Source organism: Strix uralensis, chromosome 9 (genome assembly GCF_047716275.1).
Source record: "Strix uralensis isolate ZFMK-TIS-50842 chromosome 9, bStrUra1, whole genome shotgun sequence".
In the NCBI taxonomy this organism is placed as follows: Eukaryota; Metazoa; Chordata; class Aves; order Strigiformes; family Strigidae; genus Strix; species Strix uralensis.
The window spans coordinates 27,944,312-27,966,527 of record NC_133980.1 but is presented as its reverse complement, the minus strand read 5'-3'; the positions used below and the strand labels follow the sequence as shown (position 1 = coordinate 27,966,527).

General features: G+C 41.7%; 1 protein-coding gene across 3 annotated transcripts in view; it reads left to right on the top strand.

Annotated features, from left to right (window-relative positions):
- PPP2R3A (protein phosphatase 2 regulatory subunit B''alpha) overlaps nucleotides 1-22,216 on the top strand; it is a 62,766-nt gene that overhangs the window by 1,989 nt on the left and 38,561 nt on the right. For 2 of the 3 annotated variants that reach the window (XM_074877933.1, XM_074877931.1), the window contains exon 2: nucleotides 11,290-13,760. In XM_074877933.1, coding sequence (XP_074734034.1) covers nucleotides 11,754-13,760 — 2,007 coding nt within the window. In that variant the 5' untranslated portion in view covers nucleotides 11,290-11,753. Of the gene's footprint in view, nucleotides 1-11,289; nucleotides 13,761-20,692; nucleotides 20,826-22,216 lie in introns of those variants that run through there. The other variant, XM_074877934.1, reaches the window with a different exon arrangement.

Genomic DNA, 22,216 nt, shown 5'->3' with positions numbered 1-22,216 from the left:
TTACGTGGCCTGGTGGTGCATAGCCACTTTCCACTACCTAGACCTTTTGTAACCACAGTCATGTGTCATATTATTTTGTACTCATAATTCACACAGAAGTGCAGCGTTAAAGGTAGCTGTGGGCAAAGTGCCTCAAGTTAAGTTGACCGATGTGTGACTGCCAAATACTGCGGAGATTCACTGGTAAAACATCTATTTCATTTCCTTCAGCTGCAGCCTGTGGAGCAGGTGATGAATATTGCGGCTCAGGCAGTTCAGAAATCTGTGTAGTGGAGCCCTGTGGTCTAACACTCACTAGCGGTAGCCCTGGAGGTATAAATATGATGCCACACAGTGGAATCTGTGTTTTCCAGGGTTTGTTTTTGTTTGGTTGGTTTTGTTTTTCTTTTTTTGTAAGGACCTTTCTCCATCCTTCCTGCAGGCACTTTCCCTCCTTGAATTACACAGCAAACCTGACTTTAAACGGTAACTCTGAACTGAGTATATTTTGGTCCAGTACAGAGGTTGCTGTGCGGTCTTGCTTCGCTTTCTTTCTATAAATGTTTTCCAATACTGTTTTTACTTAAATGTTTGCATGCTATTCTTCCCCGTAAGCCTAGGTTTTTCTCCTGTTACACAGAAGGGAAGTTTTCTGAAGACTAAATTAGAGCTTAAATCCTGTGCTCCAATTCCGGCAGAAACTGGACAGCAGAGTAGAACTGTGGGAGGAAGGGAATTTTCTCATTCATAATTAAGGTAGTTAAGTGCCGTCTGAAAGAACTGATTTCATGTGTGCTATGGGACAAGCTCCTTCCAGCAGACTTCACTGTTGTATTTCCTCTGCTGCTTATGTCCCTGGATCTGATTTGTGGAATTTCTGATGTAAAGGCAGTTGCAGCTGAGCAGGTGCTGTGCTTTGACCATATGAAACATTCTGTAATGTCACATACTTTGGAAAATCAGGCCTTGAGCCCTGGAAACTGATGTATTTTCTTTGCCACAATTCTTGCAGGGTAAAATGAGGATAATACTAGAAAGTAAGTTAATGTTTAAGTAGCATGCTGATGGAGAAATTAATAATTCTGATTGCAGAATAGTGTGTGAACAGGATGCAGGAAGCAATACCTGAGGTGACACATGTAACAAGCAAGACTTAAAAATGACTATTCATTTTAATGAGTATTCAGATTCATGATTGTGAACACTGCTGTTCACTCAAGTTAGAATAAGGGAATCTTTATATTTATCTGGTTTTCTGTTTCTTGTGTGTATCACTTGTCTTTTTAATCTGCTTCTGTTTAAATACACAGAGGAAAAAGAGAAATTTATGGAAGTTTTTTTTTTTTGTTTTGTAAAGCTCCCTGGGTTAGTAAACATAAAGGGGAAATTACTTCCTCTGTCTTACTGGGATGTCAGGCTAAAACACCCTTAATTTTCCTTTGCAGAGGAAAGGGGATAGAAAAGTTATGCTCCCTTAAGTTACATGTTACTTTGATCACACTGATCTGTGCCTCTGGTGTGGCTTATCAAAGTCATAAGCAGTAAAAGCTGTAGCAGTGCCAAACTCCTTAAATGCTAGGACATGCTGCACCTTTTGGCGTAATTTGTTACATTTCAACAGCTGCTCCTCTGCAGAGTGTGAGATGGAGGCTGGCAGGAATGGGCTTGTGGAAGATATGACTGGTGGAAATGACTGCTTGCTTTTTACTCCTGTGATTATGCCTCAGAGGAGAGGATGGGCACACAGCACAGAATCGGAGCGTTTCTCTCCAGCTCAGCGTTTGCGTTCTCATCACTGACCTGTGGAAGAGCTGTCGTACTCCAGCTGGGGCCGAGTATGGACTGGGAACCGAGAGTACCCTAGAGAAATGGACTGTCACCTTAAGCAATGACAGCTTTACCCAAATCTTGGATGCGTGAGGAAATAAGTGAATAAAGAGCAGTGCGGTACAGATAAGACACAAAGTCAGATAAGACGGCAATGAGAAATGCATGAACTCTGAATAGGTGGGCAATGAATTTAAAACAAATTTTGTTTTAGTTGTTATTAAATTTAAAATCTATTTTAGTCTGCAGATGGCTAGTCTACTACAGGAGAAATTTTACTGAACTTACAAGTAAGTTTCCAAGATGGTTTTGGGGAATCTGTAGATTGTAACCACAGTATCAACAAAGGTTAATGCCTGAGGGAATGCCATCTTGGACACAACTCTCCCTTTGTTATCTTAACACTTTAATAAAATCACTTTGATTTGCGTAAAGTAATTGGATACAGTTAATACTAAACTAACTGATTCCAGGGAAAATAAATGTATCTTGCTAATATGAAATTATCTCTTTCCATATAAGGCTATAAACAGCTGAGACACATACTACTTAAGCTGGCTTTCTGACCTCTGCTCTGAGCCTTGCTAATTATGTGCTTTTGAAGTTTGTTCACCTCCTGTGTTTTCTGGTTGGTCACCTTATTTTCTGTCAGCCTGACAAAGCTCAGTTAGGCTTATGCTTCCTACAATTTTTTAACATTTTTTTTACTCATGCCTTGCTAAGCTTCAACATGTGTGTTAATGTATTGGGGGCCTGTTAAGTGAGCTAAGATTAAATGGTAGTTCTATAGAGACATGGGGCTGGAACAGTGATTAGTTGGCAAATTATTTATACTTAACAGATTTGGTGTTATGTGGAAAAATTGTGTGAGCTTTTACTCTCTTGCTGTCTCATCTGTATAACTGGAAACCAGTCTCATGGGACACAAATTCCTGTCTGGTCAGTTTTAGTTCCAAGTCTCTGTGCAAAGGGAAAGTTGAAGAAAGGTGTTTTAGAAAAGTTGAAAAGAGTGAAATCTTTCTTGATATTATTAGTTGACGTCTGCCACAGCTGATACCCATAATGACAAGCTTTGCAAGGTCTGTACATTGGTTCTCCCCAAGAGGGTTTCTAGCTTACTTGTGTTCAGGGACCCTGCGTGCTGGTGTTTGTGAAGGGTATAGCAGCCTGGGAACGTGGGATAACCCTGTGATTTAACCTGAAGGAATTACACAAACAATACTGCATTCACTAACTGCAAGTCACTATTTTAGAACAATTGTTTAGGGTCTCGTGCCAGGTTTATTTTTTAAAAAAGGTGTAGATTATTGTTATTACTACTAGCCCAAATCTCTTTTGAGCATTTTGCTTGGTTTCTGTTGCTGCTGTAGATGTGGACAGGTTGTATTTCAGTTAGTGTTGGGAGGGTTGTTTGGTTTTGGGCTTTTTTAGGCTAAATCTACTGAAGTGTATTGTCTAATGTAAAAATTGACTTCTCCAAATCCATACTGATTGCAAAGCAGTGTTTATCATCCTGTTGGAGACGGTGATTCTCAAGGTCATCTCTACTTGGAAGCCTGCCTTGATAAGTGCTCCCATTGCATGACCTTCATGGTTCACTGCAAGAATGCTGAAGTCCAGCTTCAGCTGGTAAAGTTAGATGGTCTGAAGCTATTTGACAAGAAGGCACGAGAGACAAACAAGCCAGTATTCTGCTGTTTCTGGATTTTTCAGAAAGAGTTTAACCAAGTTCTTTGTTAATGCTTCTTAAAGGAGATGAACTGCCATGGAGTAGGAGTGTATCCCTTTCAGTAATTAATACCTGGTTAAAGTGTTGGAAGAACTGTCAGCTTTTCTAGTGAAGAGTAATCACTAGTGAAATCCCAGGGGGATCTCTGGTCAGGCTTGTGTTGCTCTACATAGTTATAAATGATCTGGAAGAGAGGCTGAGAAATGAAGTGACAGTATATGCTGAAAAATAACAAAATTAGGGTAGCAGAAACAAAAGGTGGCTGGAGTTGCAGAAGGTTCTCACAGTACTTGGTTGTAGGCAAGTGGTACTTGATACGAGTAGATATAAAATAGTGTGGACAGGGAGGAACAACTAGCTGTGTCCATGCAGTGATGAGCTCTGAAGAATATGTGCCATTCAGGAAAGAAATCTTTTAAGTAATGCAGATAAAGCTCTGTGAAACTCTGGGCAGCAGTCAAAAGATTAAAAAAAAGACAAATAGAACTGACAAATGTCTAGGAGAAGGAGAGCAAGCAAAACGGAATGCCATGCTATAAATCCATGGTATGTTTGTGTAATGAATAACACACACTCCCCTCAAAGCTAGGGGCAGACATTTTTCCCTCTCCAAAGAGTTGTAGTAAGATGAGGGGGGAAAAAAAATCCAGATGAGTATGATTGAAGCAGCTTTTGTAAAAAGAGTAACCAAATAAACTAGAGTTTAGCCTGGAAGATACGTGATTGGAAGTGGAATGGATAAGAGGAGGGATTATGGTCGCAATCTGCAACCGTGGGAATATGAAGCAATTGTTCCTTGCTTATTTTGTCACCTGAAATGTGGCAAGAATTAAAGGGCATCAAGTGATGCCCAAGCAAGAGGTGGTAGCTTTTGACAGAGGACGTATTAAAACATGACCCCTTGATTCCCCAGAACCTTTCTGGTTCTGTGGCATCCTTCGATGGGACGTTTCACAGGTTTGCTGCATGTGTGCTTGTTTTAACCTGCTTCCTGTAGCATTTCTTGATCGTACCTAGTTCTTGTGTTGGAGGAGAAGGCGAGCAGGCAGACCCTATCTACTCTTTCCATGCCATTCATGATTTTGTAGAGGGTTATCATATTCTTCTGATGTAATTTCTTTTTCAGTCTGAAATGCCTGGTCTTGCTCAGTCATTCCTCACAGACAAGCTGTTCAAGACCTTTGGATCATTGTTGTTGCCCATCTCCTAGCCTTTCTTCTTAGACTGTATGAAAATTTTGATCTCCAGGAGTGAATACCTTCCTCTTGCATAGAGCATCCTATCAGTTGGTCCCTGCACATTTTGCAAAGGACAATAGTATCACTGTTCTCCTGAAAGACAGGTAGCAAGAGGGGCAGAATGTATAAATGGACCCAGGTGGCTACGAGAGCAGTCACTTGAGAACGTATTATCTGAAAATAGTGAGGCTATACACCATACAGTGATAATATTAGTTTTTGAAAGGCAGTTCAAAAATTCATTTCTGAATGTGGTTCTTGTCTGTTCTGGCTATTGTGCACAGTTTGGGTTCCTGCTTCTTCAAGTGTGTAGTTGAACCAGAAAAGCTTATGAGAGGGGCAGTGGACATGATCAAAGGTGCAAAACGGCTTCTCTAAAAGAACAACTGGGTACGTGAGGACTAATAATCCCAGAAAAGAGAAGGCAGAGGGATGACATGGAATTCTGTAACTTCAGGAACGCCGTGGTCGGTGTGTGTACAGGTCTAATGTTTGTGCTGTGTTTCAGTACAAGATCTTGACATACTGAAGCTGGTGAGTGACAGAATTGAAAGGGGTGGTAGGTGGTGGAATGTCTTGTCAAAAGATGCTCTGGATGCAGAAAGCTTCAGTTGCCCAAGCACATAGGAGGGAAATTCTTTGAAGGTTACCAAGTACGCTGAAACCACATCCAGCTTCACAATTCTCATGAGCTGAGAACAGTTGGAGGCCAGGAGAGTACCCCTAGGAAATATCGTATATCTTTTTCTAATACTATTCCTTGAACGTTGGCATATAGCTGCTGTTGGAGACAGATACAGTTGTTCCCATGTTCTTGTTTAATCCTTAAGGATGGGATTCATCTAATGCAACTTGTCATCTCAAAATTAGTTTGTTTTTTAAAATCAGTGGGGTGATTTTCTTTGAGGGGCTTGCCTCTCAGTGTTGCCTCCAGAGAGTACCTAACACTTCATTGCTAGCTTAAATTAGATGAATCCCACCTGTTATATGTTTTTGTGAGAACAATAGCAAATCACAGACAGAATTCAGAAGAAGGCTATAGCAATGACTTTGAAGACATCTCTCTCCCAGACTCTGTCTGGCAATCCTGGAAAAGGTGGTTTGTTTATAGTGTCAGCACTGGTAGGTGAGGAAATATATCTTCCTGGAAGCTTTTTAGAGTTACCTTAAAGTCTGATAACTGTTTGCTGGAACTTGATGTTGAACATACTCAAACTGGAAATAACGAGTCCTTTTCTACAGTGCATGTAGTTAAATATCGAAGCACTTGAGTATATGAAGAAATGTACTCTGGTTCAATAGGAGTTCTGAGTTTGACTAGGTCAGATCATCTGACCTGGGTTATGAGGGAAGTCAGGATTTGGAGCCACCATGGTCCACTGCAGTGTCTAAAGCATGAAATAGCGTGGTGCTAAAACCTCTTAAAACTAAACTCAGGATGCCTTGACTGTGTAAGTGGTACAAGCACCTCAAATCCTAAAATTTTACAGGTGCAATTGTAAATGGTTTCTTTTACTATAGCTACGATGTATGCATGTGTGTCAACTGGTCAGTCCTCATGACTGGTGGAAATTACCACAGCTGCAGTTCCTGTCTAAGTCCTATGGACAGAAAAGTCCTTTTGGATTAACTATACATGCTACCTTTAAAGACATCAAAATGTTATAAGCTGTGAAAATATAAGAAATACAGGACAGAGGAGCAACTTAGATGGTTAGACTTTTTTCTTCTGAACTTCTTCAGTATAGAAGGAAAAGTTACTCTTGTCTCTTGTTCAAACTGTTTTGGAAGGTAAATTGTGCAAATGATAGCGAATTGTAAATCAGTGCCTTTGAGATGGAGTTAAAAATAATTTATGTAAATGGCTCCTTGTAACACTTCTGCTGAATTCAGCAGTGGATTTGTTACAAAAATTTCTTACCACAGCTACTGCGGATATGATCCTATCATAGACAGAGCTTCTGGTGATGTGGTTAATACTAGTTTTTCAGAGACTTTTCAGTGACTATATAGAAGGCTGTATAACAGCTAGTGGTCAACTGTCGATTCTGGCAATGGTTGATGGGCTGCTGGAGCAGTGACCCCTTGGCTGTGTGATCAGAAACCCTTTGAATTTCATGGAGCGTGGCTCGGTGTCAGCTCCTTTACGAGCTGCAGAACAGAGCTCTTGAGTCACCTCATCTATTCCTATCGCCATCCTCAGGCTGTGTTTGTAGTGTGCTTTTGACTCTTAAATAAGTTTACCTCGTTCTGACTTGAGCCGGGTAGTAAGAAAAGAAATGATACATGTCAGGGTCCGGTACCATACTGTAGTAGGTTTTAAAATTAAAGAATTTGAGTAGAAGATTAATACTCTTTTTTCCTTTTATTTGTCAAAGTACCAAAGATTGGCTGAAAGTTGTGCTTTGCAAGAAATCATTGCTTTGTTATTTCCCTGCTTTTGTCTTCTATAATCAATATAGTTGACTCCCAAGTCTGCTTTGTTCAGTAAAATGTAAACAGAAACTGGGCATTTCTAAATAAGAGGATGCAGTTATATGCTGCTTTTTGGCACTGCAAGCTCCACTAAGAGTGCAAGACCTGACACACAGCTAGGGTGATACTTCTGAAACTACACTGGTGACTGTCCAAATGGCAAAACTGTTGTTCTGTCTTTCTGCCTCTTGCAAGAATACCGAACTTCAGAGTTTATCCTACCACCTCTTCTACTAGAAAAAAGCACAGTTGCATAGTGACACCCATGCCACGTGCTGGTGCAGAAGGGACTAGTTTACTCCATACTGCCTGTTATGGTGATTTCTAACTTCTGATCACTAATGGTGCTGGAGATAAGAGGTCAAGAAGATTTTTGCCTAATTTGAGACTTTCAGAGGCGGTAGAGGCCTGTCCCATAGCTTTCTAGACTTCAGTTTGCCAGTAAGTCAAGTGCTGGCTGATAGTCTCCATCCTAACAGATGGTCATTGTTCAGTTATTTAACTCCAGCATAATCTTTGCATGAATAGAATTTCTTGTATGTCTTATAGAATAACCTTTTATATCATTAGTATCTGCAATAATTTTTTCCTTTGGAAAGTGATTCAAGTCATCTTGCAGATAGGAAAGACATAAAGCATTATTCTGCCATCACATAAGAAGCCCTATTCATTCATAGTTTATATTGTGAAGCCAATCCTGTATCCTCAGGGCTGGAGTTGATTTCGTGGCAGCAGTCCTAATTACAGACTCCTCCTACCGTATATCTGAACTGGGGGCTGTTCTAGAGTTGCAACTGGAATGAAATGGCAGGCTGAAAAGAATGAAGTATGAATGTTTCTTAACGCATTCAGTTTTCGGTTGTTGCTATTCATAAGTAGCAGGTTTTAGTCACCAACTGGAAGTCACAACAAAAGCCCATTCAAGCTAAGCTTGAGACCAGGTTCCCAGATCTGATAGCAGGAATACTCTTCTCTCAGGTCTTGTCTTGATTAGGTTTACATGCTGGATCATGTTTGATGGATCACTGTGAAAAAAGCTGCAAGCTGAGCATGTGCTACCTTGGTCAAGCCTGTGGAAGAATGAGAAAAATAGTTTCTACTCTGCATCTATATGCATTTGTGCTGCTTATACAATTTTCCTTTTTTTTTTTTTTGGTCTTGTATAGCTGGAGTCAAGTACTCCAGCACCTTGAATAACCCTAACGTGTTTTTGCAGACAGCAATAATAAAGCAAGTAGTTAATAATCACTGAGAAGATGTTAGTTAATCTAGTTGAAAAGAGAGTATCAGGTTTTTGATATTGATTCTTTGATTACTTCCTTCCCAGACACAGCAGTAAAAGGTGCTGACAACAGAGGCAGGAGGTAGCAATCTTGTGTCAGCCTTGGCAAGTTTGTGTCTGGATTATGTCAATATGTGATAGTTCCAGAGAAATACAGATGGAAAGAGATTAGAGATTGCAGCAAATGTGGCTGGAGGGCCTGCCTTACACTAAAGCAGAAAGGACTGACTGCTTGTAACATGGCTGAGCAATGGTTTAGGGCATAAGCACCTAAAATTATTTGGGAAATATGAAGTGGAGATGGTGGGAAGAGCGTTGTTATTGGGCATAGCTGGAAATACAGAGTTGAACTAAAGAGTCAGTTTAGGTTGGGAATCTAGGAGAGCTCTTCATTGAGGAACTCCTTGTGGAATAATCTTACAGACACTAAAAGCTTCGTTGTTTGAAGGTGGCTGAAAGGACTGGAGAAACTGCCTTAGTCCCAGTGGAAGGGGTATATATGTAGGGAGAAAATTACCCTTGGAGTGATACAGGAGGAGGAGACCGAGTCTAATATATTATTTCTATAATTAAGAAATAACTTAATCAAGATGCAATTATTTCCCATATTAGGTATACACCCAGACTATTCTTTGCTGGTAAAAAGAAGACCAGTCTCTCCTTGCTGTGTATGACACAGAGGGAGGAAAGAGCTCTGAGAAAGCAAGTCCTGTGCTTTTTCAGAAGCAATATTAATTCTTCATCAAATCTGCTGTCCTGAAGACTTCTGCTGGCTCTAAATCTTGTGTAACTTTTATTTCAGGAAATGCCAGAAAGCTTGTTTGTAGTTGATGGAGGCTCAGAAAAGGAAAAGCAGCAGACCTCTTACCCTGGATGTGTTAGAAGGCACTCTCGGGGGGTCCGTGGATCATGAGACCTTTTGGAGGCATAGAAGCATGGGTTTTCCTGTCTGAACAAAGCCCATTAAGTCCTGTATGATGAAGATATTGGGGAGCCAATAGTACTTTTTTTAGCCGTGGCTCTGATTCAGCAGAACGTTTAGCACACCTGATAGTGAAGCCTGAGAGTCAGTGACTGGAGGGTGTGGAGTCTTATTACCTAGGTTTATGCCTGATGGTGTAAGCACCCCAGGGTTTAAAAACGGTTCTGTTTACGCCCTTTATCCCCTGGCAGCCTGACTCACTGCTGTGGCTGGGGCACACCTCATACCTCTGCTCATCCCTCTGGAAGGCCCTCCCGTGCCTGTGGGGCTTTGGGGCAGTGCCAGTGGGTGTAGAGGGGAGCGGGCAGGGCAGGCACAGGAGTGTACTGAGGCTGGCCCTGGTGCAACGCACAACTTGGCCTGTGGTGTTTGATAGGCAGGTGGCAGCCTGTTAGAGATACCAGCGTGGTGGTTGGAGCAGTTACTTCTTCATCTTGAACGCAATCATGTCAGTGCTTTAAATAATCCAAAGAACAAATCGGGAAGGCTTCCTTACAGTGTGCACTTCTACCTAATTGCTATGAGCGGGCATTACAAATTCCATCAAATACTCTAAAATCAGTGCTTCTCAATTTCAAATGAAGGCTTTAAATTACGTAAAATGTGAACATTCAGCAGTCTCGTGCTATCCCTAGTCCTTAATTACAACAGCATCAAACTACGTTACTTCTCTTTTGTGCAATAGATTTGTACAGGCTTAGGAGCTGAGATAGGTGGGATGTAACATGCATGGAGGGCAGTCCTTCCATCAGATGCTGGTCTGGCCTTTCATGTAGTGCTAGTATTTACCTTTGAGAACAACACAATAAACACATGCTGTAGTGGGACTTAGCTGCCATATCATCATGTTTTGTGAAGTGCATTTCTGTTTGTACAGGTATAAAGGGTGCTCAGAATTTCACTGGGATGTTTTTAATATGATTATTGAAGTATTGAAGCAATGTCTAAAACTTAAGGGCCTTAAATCTGTGATTTCGTATCCTTTCATAACAAAGTTAAGCAGCTCTTGTTTCTTCTGGTGCAATTCTGACCATGATCTTAGGAAATGCAGCTGGAAATGTCTATGCCAAGTGTAAAACACTAAATTCCTAGTTTTCCCAGGCTTAACCTTTATGCAAATGTTACTTTTTGCTATTGATGTCTACACCAGGAGACTTATTAAATAAAATATGCTGCTATTTATGGGTTGTAAGCGAAAGAAAAACAGTTATTCCTCGTTTAAATATTTTGCCATGGTCCCAGAGACCTTGGTGAAAGGCTAATGGAAGCCATTGTGGCCTTTCCTAAAGGCCCTGCATTCTTAGAGGCATTCATCTCCTTTGCTCCAGGCTGTTTGCAGCTTTTTATAATCCAGAGAACTTGGAAATCCTGAAAGTGCTTTCCCCTACTGCTCTTTGCCTTATCTTCAAAATCTTGGAAAATGAAAGTCAGAAATTCACAACATGATCAAAATGTTTTGCTCCATTAGAATTAAAGGTAATGTTTTGCTCAGTCTGGGAAGGAAAAAAAGCTAGTCTGAAAAAAAAATAATTAATGAGTGGTTAAAATAGAGCTGTTAAAATGGCAACACACAGACAGCCTGTGTATAAATATAGGCTAGCTCCTCAGCAGTGTTCTTATATGGTAGATCTGAGTGAAGGAAAAATGTCAGCCTACTCTTACTCTGTATAAGCACGAGTGTTGGTTGTAATGGTCTGGTGCCATATGTTTGGTAGTAGACAAGCTGCATATTACATGGAAATTGTAATGACTCTCACCTTTTTTTTTTCTGTTGCAGGGACCGACCGTACCAGTGTGAGAGGGGAATCATACAAACATACTGTGGATTTTTTGTCTGTACATGCTACTTGATTATCTGTCTTTTACTGACCCACCCAAAAAAGAGAAGGAGAATTGAACAAAAATCATTGTCTTGTTACTTCTGCCTGAGAGCTGCCTGAATCTTAGAACACTGCTGGAGAACCTACCTGGACCGTTAGAAATGGAGCAGCTCGTGCTGCATCTCTGATGGGCAAAGCTTTCTGCACCGAGTACGAGAATCAAGTTGCCTTAAGTCAAACCATATGCAAGTTGCACTAATTGTTGTAACTGTATTGCTGATACCACTCCAGACTTCACTAGGGCTTTCCAAGGCAGTTGTTTCTTATGTAGTTTGAATGTTTTCAATGACATTTGACTGTTTTTATTAAATCTGGTGTGGCTGTGAAAAGCGGGGGTGTGGACTTTTTGCTTGTTAAGTTCATGGTGAGTTTTGAAGCCTCACTTCCCAGTGTGATCCGTGCTATGGCAGCAACCTACAGGCTTATGGTCACTTCTGTGAACTGCTACAGCAGTGTGGTGATAGACCAGCACTTTCAGCACACTGTGCATTACTGCACGGGGACTTGCCAAGTGTTTAAGCAAGGAGTTACATGCATCGTTGCCCACCACAGTGTCTGCGCAGAACTCGGTGTCCAAGATGCCAACCTAGACCATAAAATTCCTGTTCCTGAAAATGGACTTTCCTTGCCTGGAAATGAGGACTATCAGCAAATCCTCCCAAATAATCCAAGAATCAAAAAGGGCTCTTCAGTACAAGCCTCCAGCAGCTTAAAAGACATCACTGGTGAGGCGATAAACCTTGCCAGTGGTAAAATAAAGGAATTCTCCTTTGAAAAGCTCAAAAACTCTTCCAGTCATGTGGCCTACAGAAAGGGAAGGAAAGTTCGGTCAGAATCATTCAGCAGACGATCATTTGATTTTGACTTGATTTATGGGCACTTCAACAATGATGAGAACTGCCCTCCGTGTGGCTTTTTGCGGAGTCCCTCACCTGTGGAGAAATGGCAGGAGAGCAATGATGCTCCGGAAGTCACCATGAATCCCATTGTTCCTTTCTCCCCTCATTCCTTCTCTGAAGAAAACTTCATTACCCAGATTTTGGAAAAACACAAGCTAGATGGTTCTTCTGGTGGAGATATTAAGGTGTGCTTAGACATCTTGCTCAAGTGCTCAGAGGATCTGAAAAAGTGCACAGACATAATAAAACATTGCATCAAAAAGAAGTCTGCAGACAGTGTTAGTGGAGGGCACAACAATGATCCCCTAGCTAATTCAGAAATGATATATATGAATCTGATGACAAGATTTTCTTCATACCTGAAAAAGCTACCCTTTGAGCTCAAGCCACCAGGACACAAGGAAGCTAATGACTTGGCAGAACTGGTTAACTGTTTCCATGGCTTGCAGCAGTCTCCCTTTCCCCCAGTATTTGAAGATGAGCAGCCACCTAGATATGAGGATATTATTCAGCTGCCATCCTCAAGTGCAGTTCCTCTCGGAATAGCAGGTGATCAGTGTGAGGTGACGAGCACCTCTCAGTCCATCCAAACAAGTACTGTGAGCTTTACCTCAAACTCCCTTCAGAGCGTCCCACAGGAGAACAGTGTGAGAGCTGTGAAAGGTGCTTGTGCTCTACCTCAGTTACCAGCCACAAGCCCTTCTAACTGCACGTCTTCCACTGAGGCTCTGTACATTGAGGAGGAGTCTGATGGGGAAAGAAAATTAGGGAAAATAAAGAAGGCAGAGCAGAAAGGGGGCTGGGAGAGTTTAGAGCGCAGCTACCAGCTAGCTGGTTGTGCAGATCTAACTGCTGATGCTAAAGCAGAACATGCCAGAGTGGGAGACGTTGAGCTCTCCCGCGCTTCTGAGAAAGTTACTCCTTTAAAACCAGTTTCAGATTCTGCACTGTGTGGTTCCCAAGCTGGTGTCTCCAAAGGAGAACAGATGTGCAGTAAGATAGACAAGGATGAGATAGACAAACTGCTGCTGGATTTGGAGTGCTTCTCACAGAAAATGGAGAGTACTTTGAGGGAACCCTCTCTAAAGGAGAGGGAACCTGCCCGTTTGCAGGTGTTTGGCTGGCAGGGTAGGCAGGTACTACCTCTGGCTCTTGAACCCAAAAGTAAACCTGTTGACCCCACTTCCCCTTTGTCAAAAATCATGGAAACCAATGGTCATAAAATGGAAGAGGATGACAGAGCCCTTTTACTGCGTATCCTGGAAAGCATTGAGGACTTTGCCCAGGAACTGGTGGAATTCCAGACAGGCAAGGGAAGCTTGTCCAAGGAGAGGGAAGTGATGCAGATTCTTCAGGAAACTTTAACAACTCCTTCGCAGTCCCTCCTTGCAGGGCAAAAAAGCTGTGCTGGGGCTGCCTCCAGAGACTCTGTTCCAGCCTCAATTCAGCAGGCCCCAGAAGTGATTAAGGTAAGAGAACCAAACCTTTTGATGGGATAGTAAGACAAACATGGGGAAATGTGGAAAAAAAAAAAACTACACCACCAAAAAAACCTACATCTGTTAAGTGATTCATTGTGTTTTGGATGCTGCAGTGTGGAATAACATGCTCAACCTGGCAGAAATGTAGCATTTATTTAAATATAAACAAAAAAAGGAAACTAAAACCCCTAAGCAAACAAAATATGCCCTGACCTGCAGTTTCACCTTTGAGTTTGTTCATTTCCTGCTGGTGCTCCTGTAGGCTGTTTGCTTGTGGTTTAAACGGGTTGGATATCATAGAAAGTAGAAACAGTTTTTCAGCTAACTGCTTTATTCCTGGGAGCAGGTGTTGGACTGCCTCTCACCAGTTGAGTGAGAACTGAATGTTCCACCTCTTCCTTTCCCATCTCCGAGCAGACTCCAGCAGCCTTTGTTGTTCTCCTCATCACTAGTTCCTAAAGAGAGAGACCCTCCGTGGCACAAAGGCCAGAATCTAGGAAGATTTGATTTTATTTTCCCTGTTTCCAGTGCATAGGGCCATTGTGGAGTCTGCATTGCTTGTGTATCTCAAATGAGGAGTAAGTTTTTCCAGGAAAAAGGGTCCTGATGGGAGCCTGCTTTAGAGGGAAGCTGAGTCTGTCCAGCCCTCAGTGCTTTTCCTTTGATAACAAATGCCAAATTTTCAAGACATCTTGGTGCCAAACTTGCAAGTGCACAGAAAGTATAGAGAGGGCTTGAATTTCCTAAATCCTCCTTTCACATTGGCACTTAAAAAGTGCACAGGTTATAAGTGAACTTTCGCAGCTCCTTCCAGTTGGAGCATGATATGCAAAATGATGTCTTCAAAACTGTCCACTTTTCTGAAAATATAGGTATTTGGTGCAATTCTGAAAGGGGGTGAGTGGGGTGTGTGACCCTAAACGACAGCCCTGAGGTCTTTTTAGACTGGGCTCTCCCAAGTGTTTCTGATGTTTCTCTGGACATATTTGCTTGCAGAAAATAGTGAGCATAAGCTTGGCTGATATCTCCAGCAAGGGAAAGAGTCTTTTTCCTCAAAGTAGAATTAAGCAGCTCCAAAAGCTCTAGAGTGATCTCTTATAATAGCAATTCTTGCCTGGTGTATTAATTTACAAGATTTTTGAACTTGTGAGGTTCAAACAGAAATGTGTTTGATGAAGTGTGACACTGACTTTGTGGCAGTTTTTCTGTAATACTTGAAAACTGGATGCATTTATACTGAAAAACGGCTTATCAGTCTGGTCCCTTACCAGCTGCTGTTTCCCTAATCACCCACCTAGCCTGTGTGTTAGTTTGCTCCCAGCCTGCCTTCTGTGGGCATACAACATCCACCCATACTACAAGAGCTCTTCTCTTCCATGCAGCGGCATGACCCTTGCTTTGTGTTGATGCCTAGAACCGAAGATCACAAGAGACAATGAGTGTCTTGGGGACCCAGAAGAGCTGGAGGGGCCTGGGCTGAGCACTGCGCCGCATGGGTGCAGTTGGGACCCTTCAGAGGGAGTTAGCCCTTAGCAGAGTGGGCAAAAGCTGTATAGATGTGACCACATGCTTGGCTGTGGACACAAGGCTGCCTCTAGGTATAGCACCTAGGGAATACATCCCTGTTCCTGGGTAACTCTGGATCTGGCTGGAGCTCCATGTGAATTCTGATTCAGTATTGCACGTGTATGCCTGAATGAATAATATGTGAAATATTTGTTACATTTTCTTTGGGCTCGTAAAACTGTTATCAGTGCACACACAAAAACCCCAGAGATCAATATGGTGAAAACACAGTGCAGCTTTCATTTATAAAGGTTGTGACAGTTTTAATATCCCTCAAATCCTAAGCAATGAAAAAGGAAAGGGAGAACCACTTCAGACCGGACTCTTTGCTGGCTCAGTTGGCCTATTTGTGTTGAAATCTGTGCTAACTTATACTGGCAACAGACTTCCCCTTTATCATAAAACCAATTATGATTCTCCACAGAGAACAATAGAATTACTTGCCTCTTCATTTTCAAAACCAAAATATTTAGAAACTAGGAAATGAATACTCAAGTAGTCCATCAATTTTACAGAGCACATGAGCGCATCATGCTTCTTTCAGACAGGCCAGGAAGCATTGCATACTTTTAGAGTGTCCAGCATTTCCCATTCTGAGATCCAGTTTTCCATTGCTTATCTCTAAACCTCCAACTATTTGTTTTAAAATTTCCTGTTCTTTGTGCCTGTCTTAAGCTGATTTTTTAATGTGTTGTTTTTGAAATAAATAGTTCAGTGAAAACAATTCAGTTATCTGTTAGAGGCTAACAGAAACCCCAAATATTTTTGTATATTTTTGTCTCTAGATAGGAGGGCAATAAGGAGTCCTGGGTGGATGGGCAGGTGTGAGGGAAATGGGGGAAACTAGAACCAGTGAGTGGTGAAGAAGGTGGAGATGGGGCTGCTGGGATTCTCTGACCTGATTTGCAGAAGTGCTGAGTTGTCAGGGGTTTTTGGGAGGTAAAGCGTGCTACCTCTTGGGTAAAATGTCGTCCTATGCAAAGTCAGCGGTGAATGTTTTTGACCTCAACTTCTCTGTGCCCTTGTTCTACCACCGGTTCAGGATGGCTAATTTGACCAAGTATTTAAATTCAGCTAACGCTCGCAGAATACTTGGTACTCTAGTGAAAGTACCCTAGAAAAATCTGTAAGAACCTTAGTCCTTCTGATTTCAGAATCAAGTTTGAGTAGTGCGGGGCTCTGCTCCAAATCCTGCTCGTGGGTTTTATTTTAAGAGCTGTTGGATCAAGTTTGTGAATAATTTTGGGACCAGAGACCAGGACCAGGGTTTGATACAAAAAGAGGCTTCTCTTTTGTCCTTCCTCTGTTGGGTATTTCTGCTCAAAAGGATACTCATGGTGTAGTGAGCCAGAAGGAGCAGTCCTGCTTCCCATTTCTCTTTCCCCCATGCCTCTACTTCCTATTGCATGGTCCTGAATCTTTCTTTATGCTGACTATGATGCTTGTATACAAGATAGAAATTTTAGTTAGGTTTATCTTCTGCTGGATTAGTAAGTGGAGTTGCTCACGCGAAGGTCAAATGGGTGATGCATCTGTTCCTGGACAGAGACTGTGGATCTGAGAGCAGAGGGTTTACAGTCTGCAGGGTTGATAAATGGTTTCTGACCACCTTGTCTAACCGTGTCATACCTCAGATGGTAGAGCCCTGAGTCAGATATCCAGAGGCCTTTCCTGCTGCCCCATGTTGCCTCTGGGCTGGCTCTAGGTGGCATCCATCTAATCCTGCCTCGCCTGAGTACAGGGTGGGTATTGCTGGGACTATCAGAAGTGTTAACTCCCTCTACTCTAAAACTTTGTCCTGAAGCCACACACCTTGCTTTTTTGTGTTAAAATGTCTAAGTTGCATGCTTAAACAGGTGGCTGGAAGATGGTTCTGAGTGAAGACTGTTTCATAAACATATAAAGTTAAGGTTGACCTGGCAACTTTGTAATTCTGCCCCTTCAAAATGCTACTTCATAATTCTGTGTACTTCTTCATTTTGCAAATTTAATGATATGCTTGTGAAGGATCTTGTGTGGGGTGATCAACTGTAAAAAGTGGCTTCTGTAACATCATAGTGACTGAACTCTGTCATGAAATAATCACATTTTCTCAAAATGCATCCAAAATATAATGTAAAACTCTTTCTGGAAAATCAGCTTTCCTCTTACATATATTACGAATTGTTTTGATCAGATATTGATAGTATCTATCAGTGAAGCTATACACACAATCTGCATTCTTTTCAAACATAAGTTATTCATTACTTCTAAACCCAAATAGTAAAAAAGGGTATTTCTTGTTTGGTAACAGTTATTGAAAAAAACAAAAATAGTGACTCTTAAAGTATCTTGGAATCAAAGATGATGGGGGGGGGGAAATCAGATTAAATTAAAGAATTAAAAGAACCGATACCAAACATTTAGGGACATGTTCGTGGCATGTGGGCACCTTTTGTAATCAGGGCAGATACAGTCTCTGCTTGTGTGAAGTTGATTTATCTTGAAGGTAGGTGAAACAAGCCTGGTGATACACGTTGAGTTTTTCAGCTTCATTGACTCTAAAACCAAGAAAAAGTCACGCTGTTGCTGGAGAATTTTAATCTGTTTTGAAAACAGTTGAAGCTGGTGCCCTTCTCAGCTATGCAGAGTGCATTGAATTGTTCCAGCCAGGCTTTGGGGTACAGCTAAAACCTGTGATGATTAAGTCATCCAGATCTTTTAGGACTAAGCCTCCAGCTTTAGGCACAGGTGAGGTTCTATGTTCTGATGGCTAACAAAGGCAATCTGACACCTCTTTAGATTTGACATATCTCACTTTTGTGCTCTAAACGGGGTCATTTATAGCAAAGAGGAATTTCTAAATTTGACTGCAGTTTGTTCCGTGCATATGTAGCTGTTGCTACCAGATTTTTCTGCTGTGGATTTTGTCCAGTTGACTTTGAAACTATTGATACAAGATTCTCTTCCTGTCAGTTTCTCAGAGTACTTTATGTTTTTATTTATACCCACCTTGTGTGTTTTGAGGATAGGAAGTACCATGCTAAGAACCTACTCTAGTGCAAAAAATTGGAATTCAGACACAGCAAGCCTTGCCTCCAGATTATGTGTATTTTTCCAGGTTATCAGTGTGGGGGGAAAAAAAAAAAAGAAAACCAACCCAAACTTCTGGGTTCTCTTGTGACTGGTTAATTTGTGAATGGAACGTATGTGGCTGTTTGGTTTTTTTAAGTAGCAGCTAGTGGCTGCTAGATGAGTACATCTTTCATGCATACATCTCTTAAAGCCCACTGTAGCTGGTCTGGATGCAGCTGTAGGGATGAGGTGTTTTTTGGACTACACTTCCTCTGCAGTCTGCAAACAGGGTGAGAGATCACTTGAAGATGAAGTACATACACTTGCTGCAGATGATTTAAAATAAATTGCCTTCTGACGTGCTGCTACGTGAGATGTGCAGGACTCCCAGTCCAGCGGAGCCTTGTGAGCTCTTCAGGCATTATCTTAATGTTTAGAAAAATTTATGAGTAAGAAAAACAAAATTTATTCCAAAACTGTTGCGTATGGATCTGTGTATCCTTCATTTAGTGGCAATTCCAGTTAAAACATTCCTGCCTGCCTTTTTCTTTTTTGTGGCTACTTTTCTCATTCACATCCTCATCCTACCACTCTGTTAGGCTTCATACTCATTTGCAGGGCACCTGGCAAAGTGGGCTAATGACATGGTAATAACCTTCTGATTCTTCGGACTTGTATCCCTGAATATACATCTAGACTTCAGAACTTTTTCAGTTCCCAGGTTGCACAGTTCAGACTGTGACCTGAAGGGACCCAAACTATTGTTCAAATCTTTATGAAAGAACTGGATTCCACAGCCCACGTTGTGGGACTATGGCCTGATGGTGGAGAAGCAACAGGAGAGAAATTAAAACTTGGGGGTTTTGATACAGATTTATGAAGACATAAAAAAAAAATCCTTTTGTGAACATCAGTTGGGAGTCTCTCTCCTTTAGTAAACAGCCTGTTTAACTGCACAAGAGCAAATCTGTGATGGTAAGAGCATCATTTGGGATAGGCTGTTTGTGTCTATAGTCCAGTCACATTAAGTGATGCTGTATTTGAATTAACTTTGGGCCTTCTACAGGAAACCAGGAAAAGGATGTCAGAGGCTCATGTTTAATAAGAGCTTTCTGTTCATGCGGCTCAGTGAGACCTTTTCATTTCAAATGCACTATCTTCACAAAAGCAAGCCCTGCTAGCTAGAAATGGGATGTTGTTCTGTGTTACTAAGCTTAGAAAGTAAACTGGAAAAGTAACCAGGACTTTTAAAGTCCAGTAGGGAAAGCAGACCATGGGACTAGGTGTTTGTTCACTTTGTGGAGTTAGAGCTGGATTTAGGCCTTTGTTAGCACTGTTGTCATGATAGGAGAGGGAAAACACACTTTTAACAAGCCTAGACAAAGTCTGAGCAAGACATTGAAGTCTACTTGCTCAAGGTCCTGCAGAGAAAGAGTAGACTGTTGTCCACTGAGAATTACTTTGCCTTTGCCTTGTAGGAGTTACGGAAAAAGTGAATAAAAAGAATGATGCATTTTGGCGTCTTTATGAAACTGTTTTTTTAAGAACTGCATTAGAATGCCTGAGCTTATTATCCAAGATCACCATTATGTGCTTGCTTGGCGTTAAAGAAACTAGATGATTTTCTTTTTCCAAGCAAGAAGGAAAAATTGGTGTGTTTTGAAAATTACAGCCTTTGGTCTAGAGTGGGAACTAATGCTGATCTTCTGCTTCATCACCTCGGGAGCAGGGACCTCAAACTAGCCTCATATGTGCACGAGCCTTGGCTGAGAGCATGTGGTTTAACTCTAGCTGAGTCTGATGCAAGTTTGCACTTCAGGTTTCAGCACTGAAGCACATAAAGTAAGAACTATTGGGAAAGATGGTATATTTAGCCACTTCTGCAGTGCATCTAATTTTAGCACTCTTGGTAGTGGTGGTGGGTGCTTCCTTTCCCATATTACCCCTGGCCTATTACAAGCCAAGGACAGATTGTCTGTCATGTAGCCAGCAGGGAAATAGATTCTGTTGTAGATCATGTTTCTCAATTAAAGTATTACAAGAAGGCAGAAGATCCTGGTGGTACTGAAAGATACTTTGAATATAAGTTTAAAAAGGGAGGTTTGGCTTCAGGAGTAAGATAAAAATCTCTAGATGTTGCCCTTGTGAAGAGGGAGAAGACGTAGTATGTTGAAGCCATTTGCCATTTTTTGCCTGTAAAAATCAAAACCAAGAAAGCAACGTGCTGCTCTTGACGTGGTCTCCTACGGAGTCCCTGTGCCCCTTCTGGAAAGGGCAACATCTGCCTAGGAGCTGACCAGGATGATGATCAAGGAGAGTTCTCTGCGGAGGGACCCAGACTTAGGAGGGGAGCTAGCTTTCCTTGCGAAGGGCTGTGACTTTGTTCTTCCATCTCGATTCAAGAGGAGGCTGAAGTCATTCCAGCAGGCCCAGGTTTGAATGCTTGGTGTTTCTTTTTCTTTTTCTGTTGCTTTGTATTTTTTATTGGATCAGAGAATCAAACTATGTCCCCCCTAGGCGTGTCTATTTGCAGAAAGTTATTTGCAGCTAGATACCAACAGGTTTAAAAATAAACCTTCCAGGCTTAGATTGCAGAGTTAAAATGTCTTTGTAAACAAGGGGAAAAAATTAACAGCAAGGGCAGTGGTTTAATAACAGGGAGAGGTAGTGTAAGACTATTAAATCTTTTCTGTGTTTTTCATAAGAAAAACTCTGTGTACGTGATTGCTCTGAATGTCTCCTGTTGCATGTGGAACAACCACAACATTCTGCTGTATTTAGTGGGTTGTGCTCTTTACTGTACAAATTTGTGCACAGACCAGCCTACCTGGCTCTGCCATTTGTGATTTTTACCATCACAAGGTGCTTTTGTGCTCTTTCCTACTATTGCTGGGCTGTGGCTGAAGGAGATCGTAGAGTCACGTAGGTTGGAAAAGACCCTAAGATCATGGAGATGTAGCTAAAGAAATGGAAACTGTACTACAGCTATATTTCTTGGTAAATCCTAGCTGCTGTACTCGCTTTCTGGGACAACTGGCAAAAGATGGGAGTAATTTATGCTAGGACACCATATAGGCATGTAGCCACCCCAGCTTTACAGGGGGTCATAATATGCTGAAATCAGCCCATCTTGAGCTTCATCTATATTTAATAGATAGGTGACCTAGTGAGGAAGTTAAAAAGTTGAAATTATGCATGGTGCAGCTGTTTCCAAAGAAATGGCTAGTAAAATTGCTCCAGAGTATATTGTAGCACATTTTGTTTTCATGATTTCTGGTGACAGGTTAAAGTACGTATATGAGGTTAATCTCTGGAACATTTTTTTCACTCCCTGGAGGAGGATTGCATGAAGTAATAATGCGTAGTAATAAGCTTGGGCGGAGACCATGAGCAATTTAGAAGAGACTAACAAGAACCATGCGGCACAGCAAAATTCACTCTCCAGAGTTAGTCTGATCACCTAAGGACGTAATGGGGGGGGGTATGGCTTGCAGGGAGAGAAGATCTAGTAGACCCAACCAGAAAAATTGGCAAGCCTTTGGTACAGGAGCCCTCCACCTGGTCTGAAGTAGGAGCAGTGACCTTTGCTGCTAAACGCATCGAGAATAACTACTCTGGGGCTGCAGATCCAAGGCAAGTGAACTAATGCAGTGGGCAATTGCAGCTGAGAAAAGATGGTCTTACTTCCTCTGCTCTTTCTTCCAGTACTTGTTCCCTCTTGCTACCTCCTCACTGTGTGTCATCTCTGTCTTACACTGGGCCCCACGGGCCTTTCTGTGAATGGGCTGAACTCGTAAGACAGTAGAATATCATTCAGAAACAAA